The 15,207-nt window shown below is 37.1% G+C and overlaps 1 protein-coding gene across 2 annotated transcripts in view; it reads left to right on the top strand.

The window, feature by feature from the left end:
- Nucleotides 1-15,207, top strand: part of LOC138696778 (juvenile hormone esterase-like) — a 100,339-nt gene that overhangs the window by 14,386 nt on the left and 70,746 nt on the right. For both annotated transcript variants that reach the window (XM_069822176.1, XM_069822175.1), the window contains 2 exons: nt 2,233-2,392; nt 9,664-9,849. In XM_069822176.1, the coding sequence (XP_069678277.1) occupies nt 2,233-2,392; nt 9,664-9,849 (346 nt within the window). The remainder of the gene's footprint in view (nt 1-2,232; nt 2,393-9,663; nt 9,850-15,207) is intronic.

Raw genomic sequence — 15,207 nt, 5'->3', positions numbered from 1 at the left:
GATGAGAAAATGAAGGAGAATACGTGGCTTTCAATAGATGCATCTTTGAACACCGATCGTAAGTGAATCATATTTTATTACTGTATTGGTTGTATTACACACTACATATTCATGCTTCAATTCAATAACTACTGTTGTGTTCATTTTTGTTCTATTAGAAATGTTTCTTCTCTAATTATTTTACGTTATGGTAGACTTAAAATAGGTTGTGATAATAAAGATGCATGGGCATATTTATAGTACCGTACCTAATGAAATGTTTCAGTTGAAATTTCGAAGTTGGTTAACCTGTGTTTATGTTGGCTGCCTTGTACTCATGAGAGGACGCCATTGGTCAATTATACACAAATAACATCAGAATGCGTAATATCGACTTTACATATCGTTATTGACATGCATATCGATATGCATAGTCGTCTACGTTCTCGGTTTATTGTGAATAAAAAATTTTCATATTCATGTCCTCTGCTTCTGGTTTTCATTCTGGTTCTCGTTCCCGGTTTATTGTGAACCAGCCTTAACTTGCAACAGATAAGCTAACTCACAATCAACGTTTTCGATTCAGGCAATCCTGCTAGTGCGGGTACGTTGCTGTGACGTACGTAAGCGCACAGATCAGTCCCAGCTCTGCATATTATCTTAATATCATGTGTCCTTCCCCAGTATCTCCCTCCGAGACTTTCGAATGGGGGAATAGTTTACGTCCGGAATCTTTTACTATGAAAAGATTCATCATACCATGTTTTTCTTGGGAATGATAAATGTGGTAGGTTCTCGTTGCTTTCCGCACACCACTCTCTCTTTCGCATCTTGAAAGACCCCAGAGAGGCCCAGCGAGGAAGTGAGGAGAGTGAATTTGATTAATTAGGCTTTCCGAGCTTCACCGTAATTCACCGCAAGGCTCTATCACGGTTTTAACCCGATCAGAGACTGGGAAATCCTATTTAACCAATAGTTCAGTAGAATCCCGATTATCCGTCACCCTATTAACCGATTGGCGGATTATCCGACTGTCTATATCTCGCGCTTTTTTTTATTCAGAAATAAATAACTTATATAAAATACTGTTTTGTATATCATATTAGTAGCACAGTCTAGTATACCGGTATACAGTCACGAAGCTCAATAAGTAGAGAATATGCATCCATAGATAGTTGCTAACCACTAGGATCGCTACTATCGCTACTACCGCCTCATTACAGACAATACGAAATAGTACCGACACTGTCTATTGTTCCTAGTACCCTCACAACTCAAGCTTCGTGACTGTATATACTAGACTATGTTAGTAGGTTCTACATTTATGTTTTTGCTATAGTGTTTCATTACAAGTCTTTATCGTTACACAGCATTGTCTACTGTTCGAATTGCCGTTCTATAATATAACATATATAAAATGTCTTCCACGGGTGTTAAAAGAAAACAAGTATCGAAAAAAAAATGGAGATAATTGAATGGTTTGAGAAAGAAAAACTGCGGCTCATCTCGCATCAGAAAACGAGATTGGAGTTACAACTGCGCGATTTAATAAAAAAAAACAAGGATAAAGAGTAAAAAAGTATGTAAATCTACAACATGAGACCTCCTTTATACCTGTCTTTCCTGAGACAGTCATTACAAAGGACTTCCTTGTCCTTTAAAAACCCGTCGTTTATAATCAGATTGAAATTAGTGAACTTTTGATTCACTACATACCGAGTTAAATACAAGACAATGTAGGAAATTACAAAATCTTCCATGGTACGGATTATCCGATTTTTTCGATTAACAGCTCAGTCCATCCCCTTCATTATCACGGATAATAGAGGTTCTACTGTAAATCTAATGAGATAATGTCGACGGAAATTTGAGACCAAAGGTTTGCAATCATCACTTTCCATGGTACGATTGAACACGTTTCCTCTCTACAGAACTATAATGCGATGAATGATGATAAAGCCGCCAATGATGGCAACAACACGTACTTCCTGTTTACTCGTTTCTAAGACATTTGACATTGTATGACATTTCTAGATACATAAAATTATAACTTAATAGAGAAGTACACTATCAGTTCTGTACAAATTGCTTGTATCAGCTATTCGTCAACATCTAAATACGAGAAGAAACTAACGACTACAAAAATAAACGCAAACGCGACAGAAATTTCCGCCAGAGTTCCCACATGCATCAAGCGTCAAGAATCTTTGCAATCCAAGCTCTATGACTGATAACATACTTTTTGTCTTTCAGCTTCCGTCTGGTCCCAGCGACACGCTACTCCCTGTTTTATTTCTGATCCACGGCGGTGGTTTCCTCTTCGGGTCTGGTAACCAAGTAGCCCTCGGACCAGACTTCATGATGGACGAGAATGTGGTGGTTGTTTCATTTAATTACCGCCTCGGAATTTTTGGCAAGTATACTTTCAAAAAGGCATATGAATCGGTTAAAAAAGAAGTTTTATATAATATCCTTATTTAATTTGGTATTCTAAAAAAGCTACTTCGATTAATTAAAATGTGTCTCAGGAAAAGTTACAGCAGAGTCCGTATATGCCAGTTTCTGTCTGACGCTTTTCCAGTTCACTGCGGGCTAAAGCAAGTAGATGCACTATAGCATTTACTTTTTAACTTTTATTTAGAATATGCCATTAGGAAAGTACAGGAAAACGGGGAGGGTTTGGAATTGAACGGGTTACATCAGCTGATTGTTTATGCGGATGACGTGAATATGTTAGGAGAAATCCACAAACGATTAAGGAAAACACGGGAATTTTACTCGAAGCAAATAACGAGATAGGTTTGGATGTAAATCCCTAAAAAAAACGAAATATATGATTGTCTCGTGGCCAGAACATAGTACGAAATGGAAATATAAAAATTTGAAGTTTATCCTTTGAGAAGGTGGAAAAATTCAAGTACCTTGGGGCAACAGTAACAAATAATATAAATGACACTCAGGAGAAAATTAAACGCAGAATAAATATGGAAATGCCTATTAGTATTCGGTTAAAAAGCTTTTATCATCCACTCTGCTTTCGTATGAGCTGAAAGTTAAAATTTATAAAACAGTTATATTACCTGTTGTTCTGTATGGTTGTGAAACTTGGACGCCCACTTTGAGAGAGGAACAGAGGTTAAGTGTTCGAGAATAAGGTGCTTAGGAAACTACTTGGGGCTAAGAGGGATGAAGTTACAGGAAAATGGAGAAAATTGCACAATGCGGAACTGCACGCATTGTATACTTCACCTAACTTAATGAGGAACATTAAATCCAGACCTTCGAGGTGGATAGAGCATGTAGCACGTATGGGTAACTCTAGAAATGCATGTAGAGTGCTTGTTGGAAGACCTGATGGAAAGACGTTTGAGGAGGCCAAGACGTAGATGGGAGGATAATATTAAAATAGATTTGAGGGATGTGGGATATGATGATAGAGACTGGATTAATGTTGCTCACGATAGGGACCGGTGGCGGGCTTATGTGTGGGCGGCAGTGAACCTCCGGATTCCTTAAAAGCCATTTTGTAAGTAAGTATATTTTCTTCGAGATACACTTGAGAAAAAGAGAGAGCGGATCAGGAGGAAGATAGGAACAGGGTGGAAAATGAAGCGTGGGAGGGAGACGGGAAGATAAAGTTGTGAGAAGGAGACGGAGTTGTTTGAGAGAGAAGGGGTGAACAAGAAGCAGAGAGCAGAAACAAGGGAAAATAAATTTATTTGAGAGATATAGAACGAACAAGAGACGTGGCGAGATGGAATTGTTTGCGAAATAATAGGATCTGAAAACAGGGACAGACGGAGATAAAGTTGTGAAAGAGAGAACTGAAGATGAGGCTGAGTGATGAAAAGGCTGAAAGGAAAGAGACAGGGAGATAGACGGGATGAAGAAGAGGCTGAGTGGTGAACACATGAAGATAAAGTTGTGTGTGAGAGATGGTAGGGTTGATGGTAAAGAGAGGGGGAAATGAAGTTGTGGGAGACTGACGGGGAGAAGAAAAGGCTTAAGAGTGAGAGAAGGGGATGCGAAGTTGTGGAAGAGATACGGAAAGACAAGAGAAAAAGAGGCCGAGGGGACAGAGACGGGGAGAAGATGAAGTTATGGGACTTTGATATAGAGGTGAAAAGGCTGAGAGGAAAGAGACAGTGAGATAGACGGGATGAAGAAGAGGCTGAGTGGTGAACACATGAAGATAAAGTTGTGTGTGAGAGATGGTAAGGTTGATGGTAAAGAGACGGGTAAATGAAGTTGTGGGAGTCTGACGGGGAGAAGAAAAGGCTTAAGGGTGAGAGAAGGGATGCGAAGTTGTGGAAGAGATACGGAAAGACAAAGGGAGATAGACGGGAAGAACAAGAGGCTGAGTGGTGAACACATGAAGATGAAGTTGTGTGTGAGAGATGGTAGGGTTGATGGTAAAGAGACGGGTAAATGAAGTTGTGGGAGTCTGACGGGGAGAAGAAAAGGCTTAAGAGTGAGAGAAGGGGATGCGAAGTTGTGGAAGAGATACGGAAAGATAAACGAAAAAGAGGCCGAGGGGACAGAGACGGGGAGAAGATGAAGTTATGGGAGTTTGATATAGAGGTGAAAAGGCTGAGGGGAAAGAGACAGTGAGATAGACGGGATGAAGAAGAGGCTGAGTGGTGACACACATGAAGATAAAGTTGTGTGTGAGAGATGGTAAGGTTGATGGTAAAGAGACGGGGAAATGAAGTTGTGGGAGACTGACGGGGAGAAGAAAAGGCTTAAGAGTGAGAGAAGGGGATGCGAAGTTGTGGAAGAGATACGGAAAGATAAAACAAAAAGTGGCCGAGGGGACAGAGACGGGGAGAAGATGAAGTTATGGGAGTTTGATATAGAGGTGGAAAGGCTGAGGGGAAAGAGAAAGGGAGATAGAGTTCGGGGAGAGAGACTGGAGTGAAGAAGAGCATGAGGGGTGAGAGACATGAAGTTGAAGTAATGTGTTAGTGATGGGGAGGTTAATGGGTAGAGAGACTGAGTACTGAAGTTATGGCGAAGAGACGGGGAGAGTATGAGGCAGGACTGTGAGTGTTATTTTTTGGAAAAAAAAAAGAACTCTCTTGCTGATCAAACAAAATAGGAGCTCAAGAAAGGGAAACATATTTATTGGCACTAATAATAATTGAAATTTATTTGTTAAAACTCTCTAAGGAACAGTTGGTTTTGCCGTTTCGTATTTATTTATTTATTTATTTATTTATTTATTTATTTATTTATTTATTTATTTATTTATATATTTATTTAGTTATTTATATCTTTAAAACAACAGGTCTTGATTTGGGGCTTTTAAGATGATGCACAGACAAGACAAGGTTTAAGATAAACTTCTAATATGAACAAAGGAATATCTTTTAATGCTTGATGCTTGATGATCAATGTCGAACAAACGAAGTTCAGATCTCAGAAAAAAATATTTTTCATGGATAAATTGTTCTCGCCATCTACCGGACTTGGTTCATTGTACCTGGCAGACATATTTTGAATTTCTTCTCCAAATCTTCTTCCAAAATATAATGGATAAAACAATTTGTTTACGTTAATCATTTATTAATGTTTATTTAAAAATTCGTTTTGAAGAAACACCAGAATTTAATTTTACTTTTATTACAGTTGATTTGCAAGAATCTTTTGTAATATTATAGAACTTCTTAGCATTGATGTTTTTTAACTGGACATCAGGATTGTTTTTAATCTTAACTATTTGACCCACAAATGCACTACGTAAAACTAGTTTGTAAATGTGATGGCGGTAAGAGAAAAACAGCAGTTCTCTGTCCAACTTTTTGTTAATTTTTATGTAGGCACCAGTATTTCAAGCGGTTGTGTCTCAACAAAGGATTTGAACTGTATTTTCTAATTTACACTCTTTTAATAGATTAAAACTGCATTTGTCTGTTTCTTGCGCCGGAAGAGATTAATAATTTTGGAATGCCAATTAGGTCCTAACTGTTTGCTGTCTTAATAGTTGCAGCTATTTCCTCTTTTGAATCCCTAATGCCACAAATGTCAGGGATATTTTCGTTAAATACTTGTTTAATGGCTTCCGCACGAGAAGATATTTGCACTAATTTTTTATGTTTGCATCGCCTTTCTTCCCGTATTATTTTCTTTTGTTGCACCCTTTCTTCTCTCTCCGTAAATTTTCAGTCTGGAAATAGCGCAGCCAGTCTCAACAAATTCAAGATCAATTTGGCACGTCTTAAGGGGCACCCCACTAAAAATTACAATTTTTACTTTCCTAATCATTTTTTCAACCAAATTTTGAGAGTATGTTTATATTGTAAAGGACTAACAAAGTCCAAATTTTGAACTCCCAAATGATTTTGACTTTTGATTTTTTATTTTGTCTATTCTTTTTAGACGTATTTTCAAACCCAAGTTTTTAGTAGAAGATCTCAATTTTTAAGCTTCTTTGTTTTTGGTTACATTCACAATACATAGAGAAATACTTTTATGCATTCATTTTATGAAATATTTCATTTATTCAGTTAAAAAAATTGTTTGAAATTTTAAAAAATGTCATTTTTTCCTATAATGCATGAAAAAAATTAATAAAATAAAGTAGCAACATTTCTCACGAAATATATGCACAGAAACATGCAGTTACCTCATAAATACTTGCAATAAAAAGTTCACTCACATTTATTAATATTTGGCATATAAAGGTTGGTGTTGAATCAGAAAAATAATCTTACGGAAAAATGGATTTGAATGTAAAATGAATATTTATGTAAATTAAAATTCTCATCCACTACATTCATCTAGTAACTTCAGGGAGCCAACTTTAGAACAAAAAGTTACTAGATTTGTAATGAGAAATTTGTAAAAAAGAATTATTTGATGAAAAAATAATTTTGACAGCTCTTTAAATGCTACACCCCTTTACACCCTCAACTAAACAAAATTAGACATATTTGTGATCAGAATTAAACTAAATCCATTTGGGATATGAAAATATAAATTCTAAAGAAGAATTTGTAAAAAAGAATTATTTGATGAAAAAATAATTTTGACAGCTCTTTAAATGCTACACCCCTTTACACCCTCAACTAAACAAAATTAGACATATTTGTGATCAGAATTAAACTAAATCCATTTGGGATATGAAAATATAAATTCTAAAGAAGTGAAATATACATATATATGTATTTTTTTTTTGGAAAAATGTTCATGATTTTCTGTGGAGTCTCCCCTTAACTTGGTTTGATCATCGATATATTTATATCAACAATATTTCATACGAATAGGAACGAAATTATAGGGTAGGGGTTCCAAATTAAAAGTCAAGAAATAAGGGACACTTTAATATGCTCACATTAAGATTTTTATTTCCTAACTGCATTTTCTTCGGGATTTTCCCTCAACCATTACGAGCAAATGCTGATAACTTATAGCGCTGTATCCTGAATTCATTTCGCTGGCATTATCACCTTCATCTCACTCAGACCCTATAATATAACCAAAACGGTTGATAAAGCGTCCTAAAGTAACCGATTAAAAAAAAGAAGTCATTATTTATTTTTAGAAGAATAAACAAATATCACTATTTCTTAAATACGAAGTCAGCAATAATTCGCTCTAAAAATCACAATAAAAGTTAATACTGATATAAAACAAGTAACTTGTCGCAAACAGGATTTAATTCCGGACTTGCTCGCTTCACGGTTAGTCATGCTAACCGTTACTCTACAGCGATGGAGTCTCACTTCTTGGAGGAATGTCCTTATACTTGGGGACAAAATATTTCGTTTGTAAATGCTAAAGAAACAGTTCAGTCTTACTAGTAAAGCAGTGAATGGCACAGCAGAAAACGAGCTAATAAAGTAATAAAAGACTTGAATGGACTATTAACTGAAGATCAGGAGCAGAAATATGCTTTATGTTGACAGAAAATACAAGGGTTTGGGACTATTTAAATCTAGCTGGGAAGCTTTTTTGCAGCATATCAATGCATGTCAGAGCTTACAACGATCCCAAAATATCCATGTAAACGCTTGTCGCAACTTGTCTAAAGAAATTGGGGTTTGTTTAAATAAACTTGGACTTCAAAACATCTCTTCTGATTCACTTCAAGTCAAAAAACTGAGATAAGAACTCAGGGAGCGAGCATTTCAATCTTGGTGCTCTTTAAATCAGAAAGGGAAAGGCGTCATCCTCTATAAGGAGTTCACTCCCGCCAATAAATGGATCCGACAACCTGATCGCCTCACTAGCAGCGAATGGAGACAAGCTCTTAAAATGACAGCTAATGTTTGTCCGCTGCGTGCTATACCAGGAAGGTTCCGAGACGAAAACCGAGACGTCGTTGCGTCAGTGAGATTGAAACTCTTGGCCACGTTTTGGGTGCCAGTCCTTTCAGCGATAGACGGCGGAACTCTACACATCACAGAATCAGGTCCATGATTGCCGAAGCCTTGAGGAAGAAAGGTCTCACTGTGTACGAAGAAGTCCATGGCATCTCTCAAGAGGGATCCTGTCGGCGAATTGACATGCTTGCCATTCCAACAGGTTCTACATCCGCCTACATTATCGACACGACAGTCAGGCTCGAGGCACAGGAACAACAGCCCGCTGACGTCCACGCAGAAAAATGCAGAATTTATGAGCCCACAGTTCCATTCTATTTGGAGAAATATCACCTCACCTCCATTGAAGTAGTTGGGCTAATGGTTGGCGCTAGGGGCACAATACCTCGCCTCTTTGCCAGTTTCTGCAAGAAGTTCCAGCTGAACAACGACTTCATTCGTGATGTTTCCCTTGCCGCTATCAGAGGATCACTTGCCATTTTAAAATACCATCTGTACTTTGTTTCCTAAAAAGGGATACTTTTCCTCGAATGTCTAATCTGTTTGTTTACTATGTTTAGGCCTGTTATATGTATGCTATTATCTTTCCTGTACTTAATTTTCCCTTTTGTTCGTTCCCCTCATTTCCCTTTTGTGGTCTGTTTTTGTTTTCACTCAATATGTTTATTATGCTTTGTCCAATGAAGCAGTTCCGTCTTTGGGAAAGCTGAAAGAGTGTCTTTCAATGTGTGTTTTGCGCTGTCTTCAAGGCGGCTTTTCTCAGAATGCAAGAAACAGGTTTTAAAGAGGAGATATTCTCTGTAGTTTTGTAACATGCAATGTTCGAACTCTCATAATATTTATAAAAAATATTATACTTGATATTAACTGATTTGTTTATTAATCATCAATAAATTTATATGAAATTACAATTTCAAGGCAAAGTTTCGACGGGTTAAAGTCGTGCAATTAAGTTTAAATTTTACACAAGAGGAAGTGTTAATATACAAAACAAAATTCGGGGTTTGCGTTTGCTGACACCCTAGTGCATATGTTATTGTTAATCAAAGTTACACAGTATGAATAAAAATACGCGGGAGTTTACGAATCGATAATAACGCAATCTGAGCCGGCTTTGCAAGCATGTCTCATGTGTGTGTTTCCTGCCGTAAGCAAAGCGGAAAAAAGTATTCAACAACATTAGGCCTACAATGAAGCGTTTGCCACCTCTTATCAAAACGTTTAAATTCTAAAAGTTGCTGAATTCTGATAGATTCATGCCATAGCCGAAGCGAAGACTACTAAATATTTTATTCTCGAATTGTGTCATTTCCTTCTCCCCGAGAACTCAATAATATGGCTGTATTGTGATGTCTGGCAGGCTTTTTGAGTCTCCAGAACTCCAAAGTACCCGGAAATAACGGCTTGAAGGACCAGACGTTCGCTCTGCGCTGGACCAAGCAGAACATCGCGCGCTTCGGAGGAGATCCCAGCAAGATTACCATCGCCGGCAGCAGTGCAGGAGGAGCAGCAGTGCACTACCAAGTTCTGTCCCCCATGTCACGGGGTAAGTCAGCATTTTCCTTGGATTTTTCATATATGTAGGCATATTCTGTCTCGAGATACTCTAACACACTGGTTTGTATTACAATATTTTCAACATCACATCCTTACCAGGAATCAACAGTAATCTCACTAGAGGTGCGATTTATCTAGAGAAAATCGAAACTCGAATGGGATTTAATTGACTATAACACGATTAGAAGAAAGTATATAAAGATTAGAAGAAATAAAGTACTCTAATACAATAAAATATTAATTGACTTACTAAAATTATATTTCACTAATGTTAGCTTCACCAAAACGTTTGAACGGAGCCGCCATTTTAGCTATCTATGCGGGAAACAAATGACGATCGCAAAGCATGTTTTATAGTGCTATAAAGAATTTTGCAGTTTGAAATGTTGGCAAACAAAGAAACAAATGGTAGGAAGGTAATAAAAACAGAAGAAAATATATAAAGATTAGAAGAAATAAAATACTCTAATACAATAAAATAGGTGTTATTTGACTTACTAAAATTCTTTTAACAAAAATTCCACCGCCATTTTCAGTTTAATATCTATGCGGGAAACAAATGACGATCGCAAAGCATGTTTTTATAGTACCATAAAGAATATGCATTTTGAAATGTTGGCAAAGAAACAAATTCTGGAGAAGTGATAAAAGGAAACAAATGCTAGGAAAGTAATAAAATTGTAGCAATAAAGAGCCATGATTGGTTGAAGCACGTCCTTTCGTACCGTTTTATTGGTTAAAACTAGCATGACGTAGTAAAAGTGTAATAGTCATGTTAATTCTTTCCCAAAATGTATATGTCTATGAGTTTAAGTAGGTACTATAAAGGAAAATCTTTCGATAGGACTTAATTTATTGTTGGTGAGAAAATGGAAAACTAAAGATGACAATTTCTTGGAATATTTCCAGTTTCGTAACAACGTTTCCCTTCTACATTATGGGAAAAGTAAACATGATGGATCCTATGAAACATCAACAATATGATCCACTAAATTATCATAAGCAGGCTTCGGTCCTGGGCACAGAAACGCACAGACGATAGTGTTGTGTTGGTCGAGTAGAGTGGGAGATGGAGCGCACCGTTACTTCGTTAAAAAAAATGTTATGTTTTATTTAACGACGCTCGCAACTGCAGAGGTTATATCAGCGTCGCCGGATGTGCCGGAATTTTGTCCCGCAGGAGTTCTTTTAAATCCCAGTAAATCTACTGACATGAGCCTGTCGCATTTAAGCACACTTAAATGACATCGACCTGGTCCGGGATCGAACCCGCAACCTTGGGCATAGAAGGCCAGCGCTATACCAACTCGCCAACCAGGTCGACGCCGTTACTTCGTGTCTCAACATGTAAACAGTCCGTCACAGTACGGCACAAAATATATTTCACCCTGTTCAGATGTAGTATATACAGTACAATTCTAGTGTAGACAATAAAGGTCTACCCTTAAAGTATTATGAATTGTAATCTTCAATCAGGTGTCCCTACGCCGAAGCCTGTTACACGTACCGCAGCCAAGCAGCAATAGGCCTACACACAACGGTAATGCACATTACGGACCCACCTGTCCGGGTGACTGCACACGGGTCATGACGTCATTTATACTCCGTGTACTCTAAACCTCATACTGGTTACTCTATGTCCCTAGGCCGACGCCTGATCATAAGACACATGAGTTATAGGATGTCATACATGGACTGTCAAACGCCTCACCATGAACTGAACCGCTCTACTATTCCAGTAGAAGTGCGTACCTTATCACAGGCAGATATAATACGAGCAACAAGTAGCCGTCCGAAGAGTGCAAAGAAATCAGTTCGCAAATGTGCCCGAGAATTAGGACTTCCGAAAGCAGCAGTTCATAGAGCTTTAAAGAAAAGTCTTCATCTGACTTCTTATAAACTTCAATAATTGTTCATGCATTTCATCCAGATGGTTGTCACTAAGGTTCGGATAAAATAGCTGTATCAGGCAGGGGAGGCTTTTATTAAGGGGCACATGGGCACGTGCCCTCCCAGTGATTTTTATTATCGTATTATGACTATATTATAATACAATTATTTAATTGCATTATGAAATAATAACTTCAAGAGTTTCACATTTTCATTGCTACTAATGTTTTCAGAATGTGTAGTGGTCTACGAAACCCAAGTTTTCTGAACAGGTAATAAAATGGGCTCTCTCTTCTCGTGCCCAGCGATGGACGAGGAAGGGATGGGGGTGTGAGTTGTAGGAAGGCGGAGCTCTTTGCCTCAGACCGTGTGCTTTGGGCACTGTATTTGCCGTGCCCACCAAGCCTCTTTAGTTTAGGAACAGTCCAATTAGCTGCGTGCCATTTTTAGGGGTGTTGATACTTGCTGTATAGCAGACGATATTTTACAGCTAAACTTGACATGAAAAACGTTAAATGTAAGTTTACTAATTTAGAAGCTCAACTCATTGTATAAATCACGTGAGTATGTATATATAGATATTCATTTGTCACAGTTATGTCGTTAATGCTCCCTGTAAACTTTTATGCTTCCATCGTATCAAAAAAAGAAAGTTTACATTACAATACATGGAGTTGGCAGTTCTCAAAAAGCTTTGTCACTGACAACAAAGAAACTTGGCGGGAGTTTTGTCGCCTTCAATGCACACTACAGTTTTCAACCGAGTTTCCCCAAGTCTAGTGCAGCGGTAGGAAGAAGGCAGGCAGTTCCGTGATCTGTGAGTACGAACGAGTGAGAATCTGCACATTTCTGTGAATTACACTTAGAATTCCATTTAACTTTCCTCTGGGCGTAGCAGTGCTCTCAATTGAGAGAAAGATGGTACATTCTATTCCGAACTTCAACAATAGAGTTATAGAGGTTTTTGCTCGCAGAAAGAACCGAAAGATGGAGCTCATCTACAAGAATTAGAAAGGTTAGTGCACATAAATTGGTTTTATATGTTTTTCATTTTCAGGGTTCATCATTAAGGTTGTGCCCCACTTGACAGAATGGCCTTCGCCCGCCTATCAGGATAGGCATCCTTGCTCCGTGTGTTTTGTTTACGAACATTAACTTGTTGTCGCTTGTCCACCAGGCGACAGTAGTTCCTATCAGCTATACTGTCCATTCACTGATGTTTTAGCTAGGGGGTGAGGAGCGCTCTTCCCAGTAAGTAGAGTTTTAGATAGTGAAAGGGGTTAGCGTTTACTTAGTCTGAAGCAAGTCAGAACCCTATCCTGATACAGCTTATAATTAAAATTGGAATTCTTTCACTTTCGGTCAACATCAGATAGAATTATTTAACGTACTAGACATCAGATTCAACCCCTTAAATAAGATGTTTCTGTATCAATAAATATGATTCCATGGATGTAAACGAAGAACAGTTAAATTACAATAAACAAAAGAAGCGTTTTACTCGTATTATTGGACAGACCTACACTTTTCTCTTTTCTTGTTTTAGTAAACAATAAATTTGAACAGAAATATGTAAAGTGTGTACTTTTTCAAAAGATCTTAATGAGCATTATTCGAAAATATAAAATACTAGTGGCTTGTGCAACAAATGCTGCTGCAAACTAAGTTCGTTAGACGTTCAAATAAACATTTTTCAGATTTATTTTCAATGAAGAATACTTGTCTTTTTGATAGATATTTGCTTCCATAATAATGAAACATACTCCCTCTGAATGGATTTTTAGGCCAAATACTTTTTCTTGAACCTATCCAACTTCAGTTTTTGAGTTTCAACGCGAAAACGCAAGAATCAATGTCAGGACGATAACAGTAGCTATTTCAGGTGATTGTGGATTGTAGGCAAAAGTTAAAAAAATGTCAGGTTTGCTAAGCTTTCGAACAATAGCATTTTCGTATAGCTGCTACATGTAGAACTTGAAATGTAGAGCGTAAAATCATTTTATCCTACTAAGAGATCTTGGTGAAATGATCTGGAGACTACAAAATTTTCTAGGCCTCTTATTTTATCAGTAAGTAATACCCTTTTATCTTTCCTTAGGAACTGTAATTTTTGCACTCTCTCGAGCCAATACTGAAGACAATGACACATATCAATATCTGCACTATACCGCCGTTAAGTATATGAAAAAGACCCAGACCCACTGGTTTAATAAGCATAAAAATATTTGATTTGTAATAACAATATTATTATCTTACTTAAGTTTTGTAGTTATATATAGCAGTCACTCAGTAAATTATAGAAATGAAGATCTAAATTAAGATATTCTCTACATTTACTTACATAACCTCAAAACGTTTCACTTTTATGTCATCAAAATAGCATCAATATTATGTACAATTAATGAAGAATAGACGCATCATGATACTAACTATAATAATATTTAATTTCTAATGGTAATAATGTCATCAAACCACCTCAAGTTTCGTAGATTTGAATATCCAATACACAGCTGTACTCAGAAAATTATACACTACAGAATCAGTTTTTAATAACAAATTGAATTGAGCTCTAAATATGTCGGCAATCCTGCAGGTCATGGCCTTCGTGTAATAGCCTATTGTTTATTGTAGTGTGTGTTTTGTTCTGAAATTCAATCAAGTCTGCCGTGATTCGATAAAATTAGTTCTCAAAACTGACAACAGATGGATTTTGGAAAATAGGAAAATTATGTAGGAAAATTGACATTTCACTGAAAACTACTACTTTTTCGAAAAACTTTGGATGCCAGGCATGAAAATGAGGGGTCACTCATTAAAGTCCGTTCAGCCGTTTTCCCGTAATTTCTATTACCAGTTCAAATTATATATATAGATATTAGATATTCAACTTAAAATAAGAGAGTTGTAGTTACTTCCGGTTAAACCGAAAATAGAAGAAACTCGGTAACGCCATTATTGAGTTCTTAGTTTACATCTATTCCCACACACCGAGTATCATGTCACTGAACCACATGCTGCAAAAGTTATGTATGTGGTGAGGGACTTTTAACTAACTCTATAGGCTATTAATTTCAAATTAGAGTGTGTTAATTGGATTTTTCACAGCGACCCGAAGCAGTTTTCTCAAAACTTTAAATTTTTGGTTGTTTTCCTTTTCAACTGGCTCGTCGAATGAGGATTGTGGAAATGAATACTTTCAAATAAATTTAATGCAATTTATATGCTCTATTGTTAAAGATTAGACCTACTTTACTGAATATATATACCATTATATCTGAACAAATATTTACAATAGAATTACTGTCCTACATCGGTAAGCAAGCGATGTCAGAATAGCGTGACGTAACTCATTGCCATTGCTAAGCAACTGACGTTAGTTTGTTCCTTTGACAAACGACCATAAACGCTTCACGTTACGTAAAACAACGTTACTTCAGTCCATGCGGTAACATGGCCA

Source organism: Periplaneta americana, chromosome 3, assembly GCF_040183065.1.
Source record: "Periplaneta americana isolate PAMFEO1 chromosome 3, P.americana_PAMFEO1_priV1, whole genome shotgun sequence".
Lineage (NCBI taxonomy): Eukaryota > Metazoa > Arthropoda > Insecta > Blattodea > Blattidae > Periplaneta > Periplaneta americana.
This window is presented reverse-complemented; position numbering and strand designations above follow the sequence as displayed.